Raw genomic sequence first — 23,140 nt, forward strand, 5'->3', positions numbered from 1 at the left:
ACATCTGTCAAGGCTATTTGGAAAGATTCATCCAGATCAACAGCACATTTACAGTCAGATCGGTTTCTTCCACCAGGATCACAGATATTACAGCGCACTGAAAAAAGAAGGGGTCAAAGGGGTTAAAGCAGATTCCAGAAAACACAACCAAAAGGTACTGCACACTACTGTTGTCAAAAATATCAATAAAAAAGCAAGATTGTATCATGTAAAATATTTCAGTGTAAATATTAATACGGAAATATTTTAAATGATCCAATTTTGCATTTGGTTGGTATCAATACTGGCTTTGCTCTCTCACAGTCTCTCTTCTCACCAGCATCAATTAATAAGATTCAAACCAGGGTTCAACACTAAGGATTTTTTTCTACTGGCCAGATCGGACCAGTGGTTCAGATTTTTACTTGCCCTGCCAATATTTTCACTGGCCCCACCAAAAAAAGTTAATTGCTATTTCTTAGCCACAAATAAAAAAAAATGTCAAAATGTTTGTAAATCTAGAATTTAAATATTTAAAAAATGTTAAAGTGTTTTGCAAACAAAAGTAGCAAAATGTGCAAGTATTTTATTGCAAAACAAAGGATGACTGACCTGCCAAACTAACGGCAAACTATACAAAACATCACTTTTTTTTTTGTCGTGGTTTACCCTCGTAAATGTCTGCTTCCAAGACGTTAGAGACAAATGTTTTCCTTTAGCATCATCACTTGATGTTGCCGCCATGTTGCTGTCTCTTAGCTTTACTGGTTGTTACGGAAAAAAAAAATAACATGCTCACAACAGCCAATCAGATAAGAGGAACCAAGAAGGTAGCATTTGAAAAACACAAATGGTTTCTCTATTCTGACTGTATTTGCACGCAATTGACAAATAGTCACAGGCAAATCAAACTTTAGTTACAGGGCATTAGTGGCCCGATCGGGCCAGTAACGATCCTGTCTACTGTCCCGAGCATCTCATACGCTGGCCCCGGGCCATCGGGCAGTCCTTATTGTTGAGCCCTGCAAACACTTTTGTTTTTATCATAAAATAAGATGAGATTGCACTATTTTATTTTTATTTTATTGTAATGTATTGCCTTTTGCACTTGGCACTTGAGGAATGCTAATGTACCAAGTATAAGCATTATATGGGTTATCTTTTTACTTATTTGTATATTTTTTATGTTGTGGAATTTGTTCCCTATGGTATCGACAGTGTTTTTGAATAATGGTATTTTTCAAGGCATCGTATCGAAGTTGGAAATTCTAGTATCGTGACAATACTAAAGCTCAGCGAACTGTAAACGTTCTTGTTGGCTACACTCAAAAAATGATTAGAAACTATTGAACTTAAAGTATTCATAACCTTTCTGCCTAATTATTTTTCATAATGTGTTTTTCTTAGCTCAGTGAAAGTGCAAGAGAGAGAAAAATGCCTGTCACAAGGCTTGGAAGATTGGTGAACTTTGGAGGTGAGATGACAGTATTAATATGCACTTAATTTGCCTTTTTTGTGTATTACCGTTCATATAATGTATAATATCTCTGTTTGTGAAATGTAAAAGGTCTGCAAAGTAATTCTGAACTCCCTGGTCTTGCTGCATGCAATAGCCATAGTAGGTTTTTAACAATTATGGCAATTTGTAATCTATAATCATTGGTTTCTCTGAGCAATATCTACTTTGACTCTCAACCCCTAAAGTTGTAGCTGAGACTGATTAGAGTTTGTTTTTATCCACTTGTTGAAAGTACTTTGTATGAACCTACAACAATATGAGGACTATGCTCAAACGTTAAAAGTGTCTAACACATTCTATAACTGGTAGACCAGTCACAACAAACTAGGCCACCTTGACTTATCAGAACAAAGCAGTGTAGGCTCATCTGACCAATTAGAGCAGAGTAGGGTCAACAGACTAATCGGAATAGAGCCATCTGACCAATTGTAGCAGAGCAGAGTAGACCAACTGGAGTAGAGCACTTTGACCAATCAGAGTGGAGGCATCTGACCAATTAGAGCAGAGCAAAGTAGACCAACTGGAGTAAAGCACTCTGACCAATTAGAGCAGAGGTAGGGTCGACAAGCCAATCGGAGTAGAACCATCTGACCAATCAGAGCAGAGCAGAGTAGGGTCGGCAGGCCAATTAGAGTAGAGTAGAGCACTCTGACCAATCAGAGTAGAACCATCCGACCATTTAGAGCAGAGTTGGGTCAACATACCAATCAGAATAGAGTATAGCCATCTCACCAATTAGATCAGTGAATGGCCAACAGACCAATTAAAGTAGAGTCATCTGACAAATTAGCGCAGAGCAGAGTAGACCAATTGAAGTAGAGCACTCTGACCAATTAAAGCAGAGTAGAGCCATTTGACAAATTAGAAGAGAGTAGAGTCATCTGACCAATCATAGCAGAGCAGGGTCAAAATACCAATTAGAGTAGAGCCATCTGGCCACTAAGACCACAGCACGGTCAAAGGACCAACTGGAGTAGAGCCATCCTACCAATCAGAGTTGAGAAGGGAAATCTGGCCAATCAGAGTTGAATAAAGTTATCTGACCAATTAGAGCAAAGTAAGGGCAAACAGACAAATTAGAGCAGGGAAGAGCCATTTGAACAATTAGAGCAGAATAATGACATCTGGACAATTGGAGTAGGGTCATATGACCAGTCAGCGCAGAGTAGGCTGTCAAAAAGGCGGGGTTTAGACAGACCGGATCATTGAACTGATCGTTTCAGACTCTCAGAGAAAAGAGCTGAAGCTGTAGTGGATATTATGAAAAAATGAAAGTGTTTTTTACTTTGTATGGATTAAAAAATGATGAATGCATGATTATTCTTTCATAAAGTCTCTTTTATTATCTTGTTAAATGCTTCGGCAAACAAACAGATGTATGATTTGTCATTATTGACCCAGGATTAGCTGTTGGCCTGGGCATTGGAGCCATCGCTGAAGTGGCCAAGAAAAGTTTTGCATCTCGAGATAATTCAGGTGAGAACACGTGCTTGGTTCAGTAGTGTTGCTGATTTAGTTGATTTTGGTTTAGTTGATTCTCATATTCTCTTTTACAGGACAGAAAAAAGCCATTCTTGACTCCAATCCATTTATATCTGAAGCCAACGCTGAAAGGATTGTTCGGACGCTGTGCAAAGTGAGAGGAGCGGCTCTTAAACTGGGACAGATGCTCAGTATTCAGGGTAAGAGATGACAACTCTGTTCATGCAAAGCAGAATTAACTTAAAATGATTCTTGTTATTCAGCTAGCATAGCTTAAATTGATAAATATATCTGTTGCAAAACAATTTCTATTTTAAATGAAGGCTATTCTGTAGAACTTTATCAGAAAATGACTTTTGCTACAAACCACATATTTAAAATGAGCAGAGTCGTTTAAAATGTACTTTTATTTTTAATTATAACCACTTTAGCACTTAAAAAATTTGATTTTATTCATTTTCCAAGGCAACATTACTAAATTTTATTTTGTTTTATTATGTTTAATTCTATGTTAATATTTTATTATGTTTAACTAATCTAATAATTGAAATGACACAACATCCTAGCATTATTCATGTAAATTCAATTTGTCATTACTAATTTGATTATTTTAAATCATTTAAAATCATTTTATTACTTCACTACTTGGCATAACATCCAGAAATATATCACCTTAAAGGGCCATGAAACCCCCGTTTTCACACCCCTAGTTTGAAAAGTAAGGAAAGTGGGTGAGTCCAGCTTTAGGTGAGAGTGTCGAGTGGCGAAAGAGGGAAGGGTTTGCATGAAAAGGGGAGTTTCTGTACCTGCACTACAGCTGATTTTCACACCGACAACACAAACACAGATGCTGGGGAGAAGGAGGTGGAGGATTTTAAGTTTATTATATTGTAGTGACATTACTGTAAACTTAACTAACAAATAAAAGGTACCTAACTTTAACTAAGAACGTTAATCACACACTTACCAAAGACAGGACAATCAACTGGAACTTCGTCTTTAACAAAAGACCAGCGACAAATCCGTTTTTAACCATTTCCAGATTCAAAGAGTTCTTGTGTAAAAATGTTCCTTACAAACATATTTTTTTTTGCGTGTGAGCAGACTACTGTAATCCACACATGTGAGAGCTGCGCTCTCATCACAGTGAAATGGAAACAAAACCTTCATTGCACAATAGAGAGCGCTGATTGGTTCGAACTAAGTGTTTATGAATTAATGAACAAATGTGCTGAAACATGTCACTGTGTACTGGCCAGTACAGACAGCCAATCTCCACATTGGAATTTACACATTGATCTCAATGACGTTCTTTTCAAACCGGAAGAACAAATTTGCTCTAAACAACGCAAAACAACCAATTTCCACTTTTTTGTAAAATATACAGTGGAATGTATTGATAGCGCTTCACTTTTTTGATATTTATGTTACAGCCTTATTCCAAAATGGATTGAATTCATGCATTTTGTCAAAAATCCACATAATACCCCATAATGACAATGTGAAAAAAAGTTTTTAAAATTTTTTCAAATTTATTAAAAATTAAAAAAAAACCTGAGAAATCACATTTACAGAAGTATCTACAGCCTTTGCTGTGAAGCTCTAAATTGAGCTCAGGTACATTCTGTTTCCACTGATCATTCTTAAGATGTTTCAGCAGCTTCATTGGAGTTCACCTGTGGTCAATTCAGTTAACTGGACATGATTTGAAAAGGCATACACCTGTCTATATAAGGGTTGACAGTGCATTTCAAAGCACAAACCAAGCATGAAGACAAAGGAATTGTCTGTAGACCTCCGAGACAGGATTGCCTCGCGTCAAAAGGCTGGGGAAGGTTACAGAAAAAATTCTGCTGCTCTGAAAGTTCCAATAAACACAGTGGACTCCATCATCCGTAAGTGGAAGATGTTTGGAACCACCAGTACTCTTCCTAGAGCTGGCCGGCCATCTAAGCTGAGTGATCGGGGGAGGAGGGCCTTAGTCAGGGAGGTGATCAAAAACCCAATGGTCACTCTGTCTGAGCTCCAGCGTTCTTCTGTGGAGAGAGGAGAACCTTACAGAAGGACAACCATCTGTGCAGCAATCCACCAATCAGGCCTGTATGGTAGAGTGGCCAGATGGAAGACACTCTCTGCCTGGAAATTGTCAAAAGGCATCTGAAGGACTCTCAGACCATAAGAAACTAAATTCTCTGCTCTGATGAGACTAAAATTGAACTCTTTGGAGTGAAGGCCAGGCCTTACATTTGGAAAAAAACAGGCACCGCTCATCACCAGGCTAATATCATCCCTACAATGAAGCATGGTGGTGGCAGTATCATGCTGTAGGGATGATTTTCGCTGCAGGAACTGGAAGACTAGTCAGGATAGAGGGAAAGATGAATGCAGAAATGTACAGAGACATCCTGAATGAAAACCTGCTTTAAAGTGCTCTTGATCTCAGACTGGGGCGATGGTTCTTCTTCTAGCAGGACAATGACCCAAAGCATACTGCCAAAATATCAATGGATTGGCTTTACAACAACTCGTGAATGTCCTTGAGTGGCCCAGCCAGCCAGAGCCCAGACATAAATCCTATTGAACATCTCTGGAGAGATCTGAAAATGGCTGTACACCATCGCTTCCCATCCAACCTGATAGATCTTAAGAGGTACTGCAAAAAGGAATGGGCAAAAGACAGGTGTGACACCAAAGACAGGTGTGCCAAGCTTGTGGAATCACATTCAAAAAGACTTGAGGCTGTTATTGCTGCCAAATGTGCATCAACAAAGTATTGAGCAAAGGCTGTGAATACTGATGTACATGTGCTTTTTCTGCTTTTTTATTTTAAATAAATTTGCAACCATTTCAAAAACTCTTTTTTCACATTGTCCTTATAGGGTATTGTGTGTAGAACTTTAAGGAAATAAATGAATTTAATTCAATTTGGAATAAGGCTGTAACATAAAAAGTGTGGAAAAAGTAAAGCGCTATAAATACTTTCCGGATGCACTGTAGGTGTCCTAATAGTGTTTTTAGTGACATGGGACATATATTGACTGTCAACATCTCAAACATGTCAACCTCTCAAAAAAATGTGTTTTGGTGATTCATGACCCTTTTCAATATTGGCTCATTTTGCGCGCACACACACACACACGTTTGTTTTTGTGAAAAGTGGGGACATTACATGGGTTTTCATTCATTTTAAATGGTCCAAACCGTATATTATATTGCCCTCACCCCACCCTACCCTAAACCCAACCATCACAGGAGACTTTGTGCAGCTTTACTCTCTGATTAAACTCATTCTGTAAGATTTATAAGCATTTTGAGAAACGAGGACGTCACCAATGTCCTCATATTTCACCTCCTTTTTGTAATAACTGTGTCATACCCATGTCTTTATACAGATTTGTGTCCTAATATGTCACAAAAACACGTACACACACACTAAGGGAGAGCTCTGTCTGTGCTGATGTTAACAACATGAAGTCAAACACTTATTCTTCACTGTTTTTTTTAGGGTGAAGAATGTGACATAAATATCATGGTAAATTTTACAGCCCTTCATCTCAATATGGTCTTTCTACTTGTTAAACAGAAATTAGATCCTGACAGGAGGCTGACAAGATCACATTAAGCCTGTGTTTACATGCTGTGGTCTCTCCAAAGGGTAATAATGTGGTAAATGTCATGTCATTGAAGTGAACGGCTCGGCAAGCTGGAGTATGTCACAACCCAAAATAAGAAAACCAGCTGACCACAATAGTGTTTAGCGCTTCATACCGTTCGTGCTGCTCAAGTCATCGATATATTCAGATACTGGAGTGAGTTCACACTGATTCTGGAGTTTTCTGTCTGCAGATGATGCTTTTATAAACCCTCAGCTTGCCAAGATCTTCGAGCGGGTTCGACAGAGCGCCGACTTCATGCCTGCCAAGCAAACGATGGTATAGTCTCAAATGTGAGAGTTGAAAACACAAACAGACAGATTTGCCTACTTAGTCCTCATTTTATATCTTTAATTTTTTTATGAATTTATTTTTTAAGGGTCATAAACATTTATATTATCATTTAATATCTGTAATATATATATATTTTTTTTTTGAAGCATAGTTTATAATATATTTTATTTGTGCTAAGCTAATTTGTGCTATCAACATGTTAATCTGTTAGAAAAACATTAGCAACATATTAATGTTAGTCAGCATGTCAATTCATGTTAGAGGCATGCTAACTTACTTAAGCTAAAACATATTAATTCATGCTACCAATAAAACTCGCTAGAAACATGATAGCAATACATGAACTAATACAAAAACATGCTAGGAACATATTAATGTTAATCAATGGGCCAATTCATGTTAGAAGCATGCTAGTATTGTTTTAAATGATGCTAACACATTTGAGATAAAAACAAAAACATGCTAGGAACATATTAATGTTAATCAATGGGCCAATTCATGTTAGAAGTATGCTAGTATTGTTTTAAATGATGCTAACACATTTGAGATAAAAACATGCTATCAGACATGCTTATTCGTGCTACCATTACAACTAGCTAGAAACATGTTCGCAACATGAGAATTCATGCACAAACATGCTAGCAACATTTATTTTAGTCATATGAATTTAGTAACATGCAATTCATGTTAGAACCATGCTAATATCATGCTAAGTGATGTTAACATACCAAGCTAAAATCATGTTTGGAAACATTAATTCATGCTACCTTTATAACTTGCAAGAAACATGTTAGCAAATCATGTTGACACATGCTAGTAACTTGTGAATTAGTTATATCAACATGTTAAATCATGTTAGCATCACATTAATTAGTGCTAATAATAAGCTAGCATTGTTAGCAAAATGCTTATTCATGCTATAAACATATTAGTTCATATTAACAAACATAGATTCATGCTGACACATGCTAGCAACTTGTCAATTAATTCTACCAACATGCTAATCAGGTTAGCAGCATGTTAATTAATGCTAATAATATGCTAGCCTTGTTAGGAGAATGCTTATCTGTGCTAGAAACAGTAGTTCATGCTCAACCTGTTAACAAACAAGTAAATTAATGCTAAATCATGCTAGCAACTTGTGAATTAATTCTATCAACTTGTTAACCATGTTAGCATCATGCTAATCAGTGTTAATAATATGATAGCCTTGTCAGCACAATGCTTATTTATGCAAAAAACATATCAGTAGTTCATGCTAGAAACATGTTAGCAAACATGTAGATTCATGTTGACACATGCTAGCAACTTGAGGATCATTTCTGTTAACATGTTAATCACGGTAGCCGCATATTATTTAATGCTTATAATATGCTAGTCTTGTTAGGAGCTTGCTTATTAGTGCTAAAAACATGGGAGTTCATGCTAGAAACATGCTAACAAAAAAGTAAATTAATGCTAAAACATGCTAGCAAATTATGAATTAATTCTATCAACATGTTAATCATGTTAGCATCACATTAACTAGTGCTAATAATATGATAGCATTGTCAGTAGAATGCTTATTCATGCTAGAAACACAGTAGCTCATGCTAGAAAGACTTTAATTATAGTTTATGCTAGAAACATGTTAACATACAAGTGCATTCATGCTAAAACATGCTAGCAACTTGTGAATTAATTATATCAACATGTTAATCATGTTAGCATCACATTTATTAGTGCTAATAATATGATAGCCTTTTTAGCAGAATGCTTAATTATGCTAGAAACATTAGTTGTTTATGCTAGAAACATGTTAGCAAACATGTAGATTCTTGCTGACACCTGCTAGCAACTTGTGAATTAATTCTAGCAACAGGTTAGCAGCATGTTAATATTGTGTTATGCATGTTAATCATGTTAGCATCACGTAAATTAGTGCTAATAACATGGTAGCCTTGTGAAGAGAATGCTTATTCGCGCTAGAACAGTAGTTCATGCTAGAAACACTTTAATTATAGTTCACACTAGAAACATGTTAACAAACAAGTGCATTTATGCAAAAACATGCTAGCAACTTGTGAATGAATTCTATTAACATGTAAATCATGTTAGCATCCCGATAATTATTGTTATTAATATGATAGCCTTGTTAGCAGAATGCTTATTTATGCTAGAAACATATTAGTTGTTCATGCTAGAAACATGTTAACAAACATGTAGATTCTTGCTCACACATGCTAGCAACTTGTGAATTAATTCTAGCAACAGGTTAGCAGCATGTTAATATTGTTATGCATGTTAATCATGTTAGCATCAGGTTAATAAGTGCTAATAACATGCTAGCCTTGTTAGGAGCATGCTTATTCCAGGTTAGAAACATAGTAGCTTATGCTAGAAACACGTTAATTATAGTTCATGCTAGAAACATCATATGCTAGAAACATGTTAACAAACAAGTGAATTCATGCGTAAACATGCTAGCAACTTGTGAATTAATTCTACCAATGCTAGTCATGTTAGCAAAATTTTCATGTTACTCGTGTCAGCAACATTTTGTTTATAAGCAAGCTAATTATGTTAGCAACTTGTGCATTAATTATATCAATATACTTTTCATGTTAGCAGCTAATGCTAATTTTACACATCAGCCCATTTTATTTTAGCCTTTTTATTAGGATCACACAAGTCAGAAGGTCTTCGTTTCTATAATTTCTCAGAAAATGGTTGTCAGTGATCTGGGTCCAAACTGGCAGGATCATCTGGAGTATTTCGAGGAGCGTCCGTTTGCAGCGGCGTCTATCGGACAGGTTCATCTCGCCCGCATGAAGGACGGCAGAGAAGTGGCCATGAAAATCCAGGTACCAGAACTGCTTGCGTTTATCTCTTGTGTGTTTTTTGGCTTTCAATGACCAATCTTGATCGTCTTCATCAACATCATCAGTATCCAGGAGTGGCGAAGAGCATCAGCAGCGACATCAACAACCTGCTGACTCTCCTCAGCATCAGCCATGCTCTGCCTGAAGGTCTGAGTCCTGTTTTAGCAGAGTTTATTTATCATTTGAGCTTTGCTGTATCTGGATCTGATCTACCGCAGGTCTGTTTCCTGAGCATCTGATTGAGGTCATGAGCAGAGAACTGGCCCTCGAGTGTGATTATATTCGGGAGGCCAAATGTGCCAAAAAATTCCAGTGAGTTTTGGAAGAATTACACTGTAAAAAGCATTCTTGCTGACTTTACTTTTTTAGTTGGAATCAAATCAACTTTTCAAGTCCTTTCAGCTTACATAAATCAAACTGACTTCCAATATTAAGTTAAACTTTTTATAACTTAAAAAAATTAGTTGATTAACCTGATTAAACTATTTTCCCAGTGATGGGTTGCAGCTGGAAGGGAATTCGCTGCATAAAACATATGCTGGATAAGTTGGCGGTTCATTCCGCTGTGGCGACCCCAGATTAATAAAGGGACTAAGCCGAAAAGAAAATGAATGAATGAATGATTTAACTTATTAAAATAAGTTCAGGCAACAAAAAAATTTATTGACTTTTTGTAATTTTTACAGAGTAATTGTACAGTATGAATTTTGATTCGGAACGTAGTACATTTAATATTCGTTAACTGGCTTTGAGAAGCCTTTATTTCTTAAGGTTAAGCTTTCAATAGATATTATTTTATTAATATTTTAAATTAGCTTTGTATTTTAATAGTTCTTTATGTTTTTTGAAGTCAAATCATCTTGTTTTCAGATTGAAATGTTTGTATTTGGACTAGAAACAAGACAAAAATTCTAAGAAAGGGTTTTTGCGTATGTGTGTGATTTTTGCAATTTCTTGTGCGAAATGTTTTAAACTCTTGACATTTTAACAGTCACAGGCCTTAAAAATGCATGAAAAATGATCAACTTTTCACTTGTGGTTAAACTCTACAAATCACATTTGTTCTGTGTCTCCTGGTCAAGTATAATTAAGACTCCACATTGCAGATCCTGTGATGTGACAACTGTGGATGTGCACATTGCTATAACTTTGCTAAAACGTGATATATTGTGCAGCCCAAATTTTTTTTTTAAATTTAATGATTTAATTTTTTTTTTTTTTAAATGTGATTTTTGTTTGTTTGTTTGTCGCCAAATCAAAAAAATTTTTTAGCTATTTTTCATAGTTTTGGTCATTTAAGTACTTCAGATTTTTTCAGATCCCAAAGCAACAATTTACAGGTTTTCCTCTTTTTCCAAATATTTGATATTATTTTAGCTTTTATATTTAACACATTTCAAATTTATATTTACATTTACCTTTTAATATTTTTCCTTTGAATGTTTTCTGAATTAAAGTTCTACAATATAATATTTTGCCTTTTTATTTAGCAAACACTAATTTTAAAATTAATTTATTTTAAAAATTTTTAGTTTGTTAATTACTCATTTCTATTTTGTATTTTATTTTTCTTGCAAGTTTTTTTTTTTTTTTAAATTTAAAAAATGTAAAAAATTTTAAAGTAACTTTAGCACTCAAAAATCTCTCTGTGGCTGAGGTTAAATTGCTAATTATCATTTAGGTTTTTGTATCAAACACGACATTTTTTACTGTATTTTAAATAATTTTAGTACTTCAACTTTTGATTTTTGTTAATTAACAAATAACAGTTAAATAGCAGTTTAGATTTTTAATTATCATCAACTCCATACATACATTCATTCATTTTCCTTCGGCTTAGTCTGTATTTCAGAGGTCGCCACAGCGGAATAAACCGCCAACTATTCCAGCATATGTTTTACACAGCGGATGCTCTTTCAGTCGCAACCCATTACTGGGAAACACCCAGGGGCAGACTGGGACAAAAATTCAGCCCTGGCACTGTAGCCACATCAGCCCACATTACCACACCAACACAACCCACCCACGGACACGCACATTTACTATTTATTTTGGTGTACAGATGGTGAAATAATGACATTCTTGCCGGATTTTGATTACGTCCGGGTAACCTCGGATTGGGTCGGCCCATCTTGCAATCAGGCAGCCGTCACCAATTGGGCCAAATGCATAACATTTGTTATTATTATTATTATTTTTTTTATCATCATCATCATCATAATATCACATCTAGCAAGACATAAAAGCTGCCTGCACGTAAGAACAATACATATTTAAAAAAAAAAAAAAACACAGACCGGCCCACATTTAAAAATTGGTCCGGCCCTTCTGTCATTTGCCAGAATTGCCAGATGGCCAGTCCGCCCCTGGAAACACCCATACATTCTCATATTTACACCCACTTAATACATTACAGACAATTAGGTTTATTCAATACCCTTATAACGCATGTCTTTGGACTGTGGGGGATACCGGAGCACCTGGAGGAAACCCACGCCAACATGGGGAGAACATGCAAACTCCACACAGAAATGCCAGGTAACCAGTAACCTTCTTGCTGTGAGGCGACAGTGCTAAACACTGAGCCACCGTATCGCCCACCCAATCTGTTCACTGTAGTTATCACAGACCAAATTGACCTCACAATTGCTATTTTGGATAAGCATAGTATAACAAGTATAAAGTACATCTTGTTTGATTTAGTTTTTCTGGAACATTCAGTGACACTTTCTGACACAAATCTGTCTTCAATTCACTCATACCAGGCAGCTACTGAAGGGTCATCCGTTTTTCTCAGTGCCAAATGTTGTGGATGAACTGAGCAGTAAACACGTCCTCACCACAGAGCTGGTGTCCGGTTTCCCTTTGGATAAAGCTGAAGATCTGCCACAGGAGCTCAAGAATGAGGTGAAGCGTCCATACGTACCTGCAAACATAGTATTAAAGGGATAGATTCACTCACTATTTTTACTCATCCTTAAAGGGAAGCTGTAATGAGTATCCCCAGGGGAAATTAAAGAACAAAGAAAATAATTAGCGTAGTTCTGTTCAGAGTGTATTTAAACACGAGATGCAAAAATGAAGTGCTATAAATTAAATTAGTATTTATATAAACAAACATGTAAACAGGGCTCGAAATTGCGACCATTTTGATCGCATATGCGCCCGAAATTTTATCTATGCGACCTTAAAATATATTTGGGAGCATTTCTGCGAGTGCTTAAAATTGTTATGTGTGACCAGTTTTTACTGTAAAATGTTCACCAGATGCGCGGATTTGGGAGAAATTCACGCAGAATGCATCTCTGCACTTGCAACGCGAAACGCAGCGCTCGGGAATGGTTTAAAACAGTTGTCATGTCGACTTGCTTCAGTAAACAAATCCAAGTCCGTAATGCGTGCCCCGCCTTCACGCTCTTCTTATTGGCCCACTGCTCTAGCACTGAACGCGAATGATTGGTCAATATCAGCTGTCAATCACTCAGTCAGCGCTTCTGGCTTGGGATGACAGAGAGAGCTGCTACCACGAAAAATTGTAACGCGCTGAAGAGGAGAATGAAGATAACACTGACAGATTTTGCTTTAGAAACCATGACATCTAAAGTTATAAATACTGAAACATCTTAGTAGTGATCATGTGCTAAATGTTAATCCACTATCTACACTTTTCCAAGAGTAGAAGACTTCCATTGGCTTCAAGTCCGCTATAAAAAGTCTGTGGGATGGAGTTTTCAGGTAACTGTTTGCCACATCTAGCACGAGAGCTTCTGTTTAATCCTTCATATAATCGCCAGATGCTGTCCGCCATGCAAGGGACAGCTATATGTCAAATTGAACACCACGTACACCATCGCGAACGGGCTTGCATTGAGTAAACTAATATCGCTACTCATAAAAATAAACCACATTAACATGTATGCATATAATAAGCTACAATCTGTGTCAAAAGCATTAGTGCAATATCAGACAGCACTTGTGAGAACAGCACAGTTATACCGTTAACAGATTCATTTAAGTGCGTGCAGGGCCGGTGAGCGCTCCGTGTATCTTTTGCTCACTCAGTTATGTTATAAAAATCTATTTTCTTGTAATAACGGGATTTCGTTGAGACATATTTTCCTCACGCTTGCATTTATATATATATATATATAATTTTTTTTGCTTGTTAGTTTGATTATGTGTTGATTTCAAATACAATAAATATGTTTGTATAAAACTTGTAGTAACGGTGCTCATAATTGGTGGGTGCGACTAAATTTTGGCTGATGCGCCTAAATGTTTAAAGTTAGGAGCAACGGTGCTACCAAGCAAAAAGGTTAATTTCGAGCCCTGTGTAAAGCATATGAATATTTCTAACAAATTGTTTAGTACATTAAGACAGAATGAGTGTGTTATATTGGTGCTTATCAAGCCCGCTTACCTCCGTGGAGCAGATTCATGCATCACACTGTTATTTAATGCATTGTGTGTAAGATTTACTAAAAATATAGGTATTAAATAGTTTTGAACTGTGAGAGTGTGTCTGAGCCTCGGACATTATCACGAAGGCTGCTCTAGAGTTGGGGGCCATAAATGAGAAGGCTCTACCTCCTTTAGTAGACTTTGCTAATCTGGGTACTACCAGAAGTTTTGAGATCTTAAAGATCTCACAATTGGATTGTAACAAGACAGAAGGTTGGTTAGATAAACAGGAGACTATTTAAAGCTTTATAGGTATTAAACATTTGGGGAAAAAAGTATGTAAAATAAATCATTTTTAACAATAAAGGCTGATTATATATTAACAGTGTTGCCACACAACTGTGTTATACAAGTGGTTTTTGCATAATGGATCCCCTTCTGTTCAAGGCTAAAGAAGATATTTTGAGGAAAGCTGAAAATCTGTAACCCTTGACTTTTATAGTATTTGTTTTTCCTAATATGGAAGTCTATGTTTACAGGTTTCCAACATTTTTTAATATATCTTCTGTTGTGTTCAACAGAAAATTCATCAAGGTTTTGAAACGAGTAAATGATGACAGAACTGAGTTTGTGTGAACTATCCCTTTAATGTAGCGTTCATCATTTTTTATTTATAACATTCATAATTATTCTCTTTGTCAGATCTGTGAGCAGATCCTGATTCTGTGTTTGCGTGAGCTTTTCGAGTTTCGATATATGCAGACAGATCCAAACTGGTCCAATTTCTTCTTCGACCCTCAAACACACAAGGTATTTCTCACTATTTGTTTGGACTCGTTTCATAATCTTTATTGCGGTTGCAGTATATATAGGGCTGGGCGATTAATCGAAAAGTAATTGACATTCAGAACCTATAATCGATCTAAGATCGATTTTACAGGTCAATTTTTTTAATTACTTTCCCTCCCGTGTGGAGTCACATGACCCCGCTCTGTTAGGGCTAATCTATACTTGTATTATGATTTATACTTATTATATTATTCTGATATTATACTTCTTACTTTTATTATGTGAGCATAATTCCTGTACAAAACTTGTCAGTGAACTGACATAAAACAAAAAATAATTGTTCATTAATTGTATTCGAGTTAAACTGTTCAATTAATCGAGATTTTGGTTTTAGGCCAAATCGCCCAGCCCTAGTAAATATTGCTTGCTTTTCATATGCAGGTCGCACTGTTGGACTTTGGAGCCACGAGAGGCTTCAATGCAAGTTTTACAGATACATATATTGAGGTAAATATGACTTTATATACATCGTCTGCACACTTAAATTATATTAATATCTAGATGTCATGAAATGTCTTTTTTTTTTTGTATCAGATTATCAAGGCTGCTGCCGACAGGAACAGAGAGGGAGTTTTACAACGCTCGATTGATATGAAATTTCTGACCGGATACGAGTCAAAGGTAAAACAATCCACAAGTCTGCTGAGAAAACACCCCAATGCTTCAGTCAAACATTTATTTAATAAAAAGTACAATAATACTGTAAAAACTGCAGAGCATTTAGAGCTCTTTTTTTTAAATCAGGAAATACCAACTGGTCTTTTATTTGCTGAGATTAAAAACAAGGGTTATTAATTGGAAGTGAAGCACTCAAGTTTACATTATTTTGTAAATAGGTTTCTACTCGATTAATGTAACCATTTTGAAGAAAAGGGCATGTTTTACTATAGATTTTAGCGCAAGGGCGCCACCATCCTGGAATATCATTGTGTCTGATGCCCCCAGCTGAACAGATCCAGTAGAGCTGCATGATTCTGGCTAAGATGAGAATCGCGATTTAAAAAAAAAATTGTTTCTGTTTTTGTTTTTTTTGCTTAAAATAAGGATCTCATGATTCTGTAGATGTAAAATAAGGGTTAAAATGAGTAGGCTTTTATTATTGTTATTTCTCAAACAGACATTAAATTGGTCCTGGTCAATAATGCAAAGTAAAGTGATGACATCAGAATACAACTATTCATAATTCTAATGTTGAATTATTATGTTTGAGACACATGCTTGCAATCTACTAGTAAAATCAGACATTTGTCATTATCAGATTGCCTCTTGCATTATATTCAACATTATATAGGCTAGAGTAGTTATACTGACACTGTTAAACGTTTATTCTCATGCACAACACTCTGTGTTCACTATAAAAGAAAAAAACATATCAAATGCTTGTCGCAATCATAACTCCTACAATGCGATTTGAATATTAAAATGATGTGCACGCTTTCGGTTTCATTTTCACGGCTCCCAAACGATCACTCTATTCCACAAACTGAATGTTATTTACAACTGTATTACCTGTTATTCACAGCCTATGCAGGTTCTGTTCACTAAAGTAGACAGTAGTCATTCACAGGTGCGCGCCCACCCTCTCTGTAGTAACAGGTCACGGTCAACTCACGTCACATGTGATTTCCCGGCCGCGAATACATCCTTTCATTATGACATTAATGACATTTTTGGGTAAATTATACCTTATAAATACAGTATGTTAGAACAGCGTATGTAAAATAAAGACTTGTGTGGCTGAACTTGAAAATATGATTGGCAGAATCGTAAAAATGCTGAATCATGATTGTCTAGGGCTGAGCTATTTAATTGGCGGCCCAAGGCAATTTGTTCCGGCCCTCCAAACAGTGTGACTAAGACATCAAAAATAAATTTAGTTCAGTCGAAAAACGGCCGCTATAGTTATGAAGTGACGTGCTCTTTTCAATATAGCATGAGCTGCAGTAGAAGGCTGCGCAGAGTGTGAGTCACTATATGCGAGTGGCACGTGCAGCCTAAAAACATTTGGATGTGTTCGTAGAAAAGGACTTTTGTGAATTGCACTGATATCGTAAAGGCTTCTTTAAGCCGCACGAAACGAAACTGCAGCATTTTAACAAAGTTATGCCAAGTTGCCAACTGTGCGCTACTTTAAAGTTCACCAATTACACTAACACGCACATACACGGATTAACTACAGCAGCGGCCGTTCCCATATCACGTCTTTTCTGCTTGCAAGTTTGTTATTTCTAATGTCAGAATATATGACAATATGCGCGCACAAGCGGACCGACCCGCTTGCAGCTTTGCAGGCACACGCAGTAGAAAACATCTCACGGTGAGGGTTGTGCCTGTCTTTCAGTGCAATATAAACAAAAGATATGTTAGACGAATTATTATTAAAATGATCATGTACTGTATTTATGAATGCAGATGGCAACAACAGTTATTCTAAATAACTTACCTAATATAAAGCTTGAATTTACATTAGACGTGATAACCGCAAAATCATGATTATTCTTCAGACTGTATAATCTTACAACCAAAATCTATAATGTTGCATCCATAATTGTTATACAGTTCAAAACATAACATATGAATGTGTCTGAATGTAGAAGAAGCATACTTCAGCAATGCACTGTTTTTGTTGTGCTCTAAAATACAACATTTGAATGTTTGTAAAAAAAGAAAAAAGGATAAAAAAAAAGTCTATTGTACAATGCAGGGATTTTTATGTAGTATCAAAATACAATATATTCACATTTTAATGTAGAAAAAGTCAACATGGGTGTCTTTATGATAACAAATACAGCATATGGGCTTTAATATGCAGTGGTGTCATCACTCATATAGCAAGTTATATCTCTCCGGCCCTTCGTTTGGGATGCTTTTCATGAACCAGCCCCCATGACAAACTAATCGAATAGCCCTGGTCTAGGGGGTCGAATCGAGATTACAATCTTTTTTTTCGATTAATTGTGTAGCTCTACTGTACAGTTGAATTATAAGCCCTCCTGAATTATTAGCCCCCCCCCCTGAATATTTCCCTCAATTTCTGTTCAACATTTCTAAACAGAATAGTTTTAAAAACTAATTTCTAATAACTGATTTATTTTATCTTTGCCATGATGACAGCACATAATATTTGACTAGATATTTTTCAAGATACTAGTGTTCAGCTTAAAGTGACATTTAAAGGGTTAACTAGATTAATTAGGTTAACTAGGTAAGTTAGGGTAATTAGGCAAGTCAATGTATAACAGTGGTTATACAAAAAAAAAATCTGGTGCTGTATGTAAGTTTTTGACTCTTCTAAAGCATAAAAATACCATCAAATGTATGCAGATATTTAAGAAACATGCTAAGTGAACATGTTTAACATGTTTAATGCTGAACTCAAATATTCTGCTTTGAATATGTGCGTTTCGTGCCTAAACATCTGTCTTTGTTTTAGTCCCTTTAACCTGCCCACTGCCACTTCAGCCAATTTTATTTCAGCACACCGGGTTGCCTTGTTGGAAAACCGCATAAAGCTTGCATACGTGATCGAAATGGGACCTCCAGTAGACAGTAGCAGACTCCGAGTTCCACATAAGGTGGTTATTAATTAGATTATTATATATATATATATATATATATATATATATATATATATATATATATATATATATATATGCGGGTTACATTGTAACCACGTGTTCTAACAACACGCTTTGTAAAGATGATTTGCAGTGCTAAGCAATTGGGCTGTTTGCACCAGAAACACAACAGAAATTAAAATGTAATTTAAAAATAGCTATTCAGAAGCACAGAATATGCACTCACTCAGGAAATTATAAGGTTTATAATCTAATTAATGCATATTAAACCTCTTTAACATTATTAGATGTAGATGCTGAATCACTGATATATGTTGGTTTGCATTATTTCACAGTTCTAAAGTTCAATTTCAAACGGTTCATTTTATTTTCAAGTTCTGAGGTGAACCATCTGCTGCTGATTTCAGTATATGGCTATAAATGTCATGTAAAACGGCATTTAAACTCGCATTATTAGCATTTAATACTGAATAAACCACACGAGGTGTACCTGCAGTGATAATGCTATCATGTTTTCTGTTCAGCTGCAAGAAATAGAAGATATAAATTTCAGGTGTTGGTTACGGAAAAAATCTTAATATAGAAAATATTCCTTTTATAGCATGCCGTTACTTGTATTTAGAAAACGATTTAAATCAGCACTTAGTCTCGATAGTCAGCCTCGCTCCTGTTGGTTCTCAATCTGGCAACCTGCACTTGTGTGTGTTTTGAACCAGGAAAGCACAAACTACTTCAACCACTGGGTGTCAAACTTACATACTGCACATTTAAGGGGGCTAATAATATTGACCTTAATTAAAAACTGCTTTTATTCTAGCTGAAATAAAACAAATCAGACTTTCTACAGAAGAAAAAATATTATTGGAAATAATGTGAAAAATGCCTTGCTCTACTAAACATCATTTGTGAAATATTTGAAAAAAAATTAAATAAAAACACAGGATGGCTAATAATTTTAACTGTTTATCTCCATAATTAAATTAGATTATTGTAAAATGTTGCTGTTAATTTTGTAAAATATTTTGTTGATTCAGTTAAGCATTGTTTTTAGAAATTAATAGTTTTATTTGTAGAAATGACATTCTCAGGTCTAAATGCCGCACAGTTCTTAGTATAATCTGTATATTTTGACTCTTTTTCTTGGTTTTAGTCGATGGTGAATGCTCACGTGGATGCGGTGATGATCCTCGGCGAAGCGTTTTCATCAGACGAGCCGTTTGATTTTGGATCTCAGAGTACGACTGAACGGATCCACCGTCTGATTCCAGTGATGCTGAAGGAGCGTCTGACTCCACCGCCGGAGGAAACCTACTCTCTGCATCGCAAAATGGGAGGATCCTTCCTTATCTGCTCCCGTCTGAAGGCCCAGATCTGCTGCAAGAACATGTTTCAGGAGGCCTACGCCAAATACTGGAGAGAGAGACACAAGGAAACCGCTCAATGAACAGTGCACATGTAGCAGACTCCAAAACTATCAAAGACATTACTCTGAAATGAGGAGTATGCACTTTGTTTGACCTTTTCTTCTTTCTTTACTGCGTCATTTGGTGCTGATGAATTGATATATACTTCAATAATGTCATTTAAGATAAGAGAATGTGAAACTGTGGTCACCCAAAAATGAAAATGGAATTACTATTTAGTCTTCCTCAAGTGATTTCAAACCATTTTTGGTGTCTTTTTTTTTTTGTTGAACACAAAAGAAGATATTTTGAAAAATGTTTGAAACCTGAAACCGTTGACATCCAAAGTAGGAAAAACTAATTCTATGGAAGTCAATGTTTTCAGCATTTTTCAAAATATCTTCTTTTGTGTTCAACAGAAAAAATGACAAGACAAGGGTGAGTAAATGATGAGAGAATTTTCAGTTTTGGGTGAACTGTCCTTTTTAAGACTGGTGGTTTGCTTTCAAAAGTTTTGCATGTAAAATGTTGCAGATCTAAATTTGTAGGACATAATTAAAGTATTACCTAAAATCAAGATGACGGGAGACAATCAATGATATTTTTATCTGTAATAAAAATGTCAGCATCTTTGCATTAATCACAAATCGTGTTCAAGTTTATGAAGAGTTGATAATTAAATGCACTTTGCAGAAATTTCTTGGGAATATCTGTTGACTTTGCAGAACCTAATTGAAAATATTACAGGTATATACATATTCAAGATGATGTCAGACATCAATAAATGAAAATATCAAATATTTTCACTCCTTAAGAACTAAATTAGAGGAAATCTAACAAACTTACCTGAAAGTGCACGACATTTAGGTTTCTTTTTTATATGGTAAAGCAGGGGTGTCCAAACTCGGTCCTGGAGGGGCAGTGTCTTGAATAGTTAAACTCCAACTTCCTCCAACACACCTGCCTGGAAGTCTAGTATACCTAGAAAGAGCTTGATTAGCTGGTTCAGATGTGTTTAATAGGGGCTGGATCTAAAATATGCAGGACACCGGCCCTCCAGGACAGAGTTTGGACACCCCTGCCTTAAAGGAACTTTGACAAATCTAGCTAGCATGTTTTCAACTGCCACAAGGCTGCAAAAAGTGCTTTTACAGAGAAAAAAATAAACGACATGGGCATAAAAACAGTAAAAGCAATAGGCACATAATTAGAAAGAACATAGAAAGTGTAACAATAAAAAGAGCAAAAAAAGTGGAAATTTTGCTCTAAGTACCTTGGGTTCACCAGAGTCAGAATGAACCCTGAACATTCTTATTCTGTGGTCACCCCTGATTAATAAAGAGAAAGACGAAAAGAAAATGACTGAATGTTTTAAGTATATTTGTATAGCGCATTTTACAAGAATTATAATTATTTGTATTATACTTGAATAACATATTTCAATAGTTTTAAGTTGTCTATTAATAATATATTAATACCTTTAAATTTAGAAAAAAATAAATAAATAAATTAGATTTCCCCACAGTCCAAACACATGCGCAATAGGTGATTTGAATATAATTAAACTGACCTGTGTGTGTGTGTGTGTGTGAGAGAGAGAGAGAGAGTGTGAGAGAGAGAGATAATGTAAGAGTGTATGGGTGTTTACCAGTACTGGGTTATGGCTGGAAGGGTATCCGATGAGTAAAACATATGCTGGAATAGCTGACGGTTCATTCTGACGGTTCATTCTGCTGTGGCAACCCCTGATAAATAATGCACTAAGCTGAAGGAAATATTAGGTAATATTGTTTTTGTTTCTGGATGTTTTTATCCTGCGCAGCGCGATGGCGGACAGCGGTGTGATATGTCTGTGTACGTTTATTAATAGGAAGCGCATAAATACAATACGGAAGCCCTGAACCGCACAATGAGGGGGAGAAACTCATTTTCGTTGTAATGACATTAACATTATGTCTTATTATTTTACTTTAAAAAGCCGTTATAACGAGATACATTTTTCCCTCACCGTGCGGTTCAGTGCTTCCGTACAACCCACCAGTTATTAAACTGACCGAAATTACTTTTCAGTTTGAAGCGCAGTCATTTCAGCCAACCAGAATCGAGTAATCACACGGACCACCGTATTACAGTACTTCTACAGTACAAGTTTAATTAACTACAAGATACAAGTTCAATATTACCTCAAAAATAGCCTTTCGTGCTTTTAAATGTCCCTTCGTGTGCGGCACGATGACGGACAACGGCGATTTGCCTGTGAATCTTCCTTTTAATGTGAAGCGCATTAATACAAACCACCATTTATTAAACTGACCGAAACTACTTTCCATTGCGTTTGAAGGCAGCGCAGTCATTTAAAATGAAGTAACCAGACAGACCACGGTATTATCTGTTTTTTTTTTATTAATTGGATTTCTAGTTCTTAATATAGAAATAAATATTGCAGCAGCAGTCACGTTCCAACCAATTATAATTCTAAACAAAAACGTACATAAAGATTCTCTGACAAACCCAACCCTGAGGCCGTGCAATATTATCACCACAGTGAAAATTACAACATAGCAAAACCTTTTCACGAGTTCAGATGCAAAAACCTCTAAATGCCGTCTGAAATAGTCTTCTAAAATGGGCATTTTATCAAGCTGCTGTGTGTAGGTTCACTAATATCACTTTTATGGGAAAGAATAAGTCATTTTTATTGTCTTTAAAGTTAAATAACTCAACATAAACAAAAGACCAAGGCTTAGAAAAATACTAATTTTCGATGTAAATTTCAGATGGCATTAAGAGGTTTGTGCATCTAAACTCTTCATATATTTGTTTAACAGTACAAATATCTAACTGAAAAGCAAAATGACAAACTGATAACATGTACACTTATGCTCTAAACAAGAAACTAATATATTTATTTGGAGTTCAGAAAATAGACTTTACACCCAGTATTTCTTCTATTGTCAAGCATTAGTTCGCTTATTTTCAATAGTTATCTTTTATAAATTAAACAGATCTCATTTTGCTTCTCAAGTAAATGTTGATTAAGGTTGCAATCTTTGTACTGTGTAATACAGTAATAAAATATATTTTTTAAGTGAAATTATTTATATAAAAATCACCAGAAATC

At 35.8% G+C, this 23,140-nt stretch overlaps 1 protein-coding gene and 1 long non-coding RNA gene across 13 annotated transcripts in view; one reads left to right on the plus strand and one right to left on the minus strand.

Moving 5' to 3' along the window:
• Positions 1-20,715, plus strand: part of coq8ab (coenzyme Q8A, genome duplicate b) — a 22,798-nt gene extending 2,083 nt beyond the window's left edge. For 3 of the 11 annotated variants that reach the window (XR_015512905.1, XR_015512907.1, XR_015512906.1), the window contains 14 exons: positions 1-154; positions 1,387-1,453; positions 2,900-2,974; positions 3,055-3,180; positions 6,827-6,926; positions 9,630-9,770; positions 9,854-9,935; positions 10,007-10,100; positions 12,554-12,695; positions 14,892-14,999; positions 15,420-15,485; positions 15,573-15,659; positions 19,767-20,214; positions 20,485-20,715. The exon at positions 1-154 is cut by the window's left edge and continues 65 nt beyond it. Coding sequence is in view for 6 of the 11 variants with exons in the window: in XM_087290026.1 (XP_087146152.1) it covers positions 1-154; positions 1,387-1,453; positions 2,900-2,974; positions 3,055-3,180; positions 6,827-6,912; positions 9,630-9,770; positions 9,854-9,935; positions 10,007-10,100; positions 12,554-12,695; positions 14,892-14,999; positions 15,420-15,485; positions 15,573-15,659; positions 19,767-20,060 (1,522 nt within the window). In the remaining 5 variants the exon portion in view is untranslated. Of the gene's footprint in view, positions 155-1,386; positions 1,454-2,899; positions 2,975-3,054; positions 3,181-6,826; positions 6,927-9,629; positions 9,771-9,853; positions 9,936-10,006; positions 10,101-12,553; positions 12,696-14,891; positions 15,000-15,419; positions 15,486-15,572; positions 15,660-19,766 lie in introns of all 11 variants that reach the window. The other 8 variants (XM_087290027.1, XM_087290029.1, XM_087290028.1 and 5 more) reach the window with 3 other exon arrangements.
• LOC141378505 (uncharacterized) lies at positions 3,833-22,263 on the minus strand. Of its 2 annotated transcripts, XR_015512979.1 has the most exons (5): positions 22,203-22,263; positions 19,785-20,026; positions 12,629-12,714; positions 5,155-6,895; positions 3,833-4,675 (listed from the first exon to the last, which is right to left on the minus strand). It is a non-coding gene; the product is annotated as an uncharacterized LOC141378505 (long non-coding RNA). The 2 variants fall into 2 exon arrangements; XR_015512978.1 differs by lacking the exons at positions 3,833-4,675; positions 5,155-6,895 and having other exon boundaries at positions 10,457-12,714.
• Positions 22,264-23,140: the final 877 nt, after the last annotated feature.

Source organism: Danio rerio, chromosome 17 (assembly GCF_052040795.2).
Source record: "Danio rerio strain M-AB ecotype USA chromosome 17, GRCz13ab, whole genome shotgun sequence".
Lineage (NCBI taxonomy): Eukaryota > Metazoa > Chordata > Actinopteri > Cypriniformes > Danionidae > Danio > Danio rerio.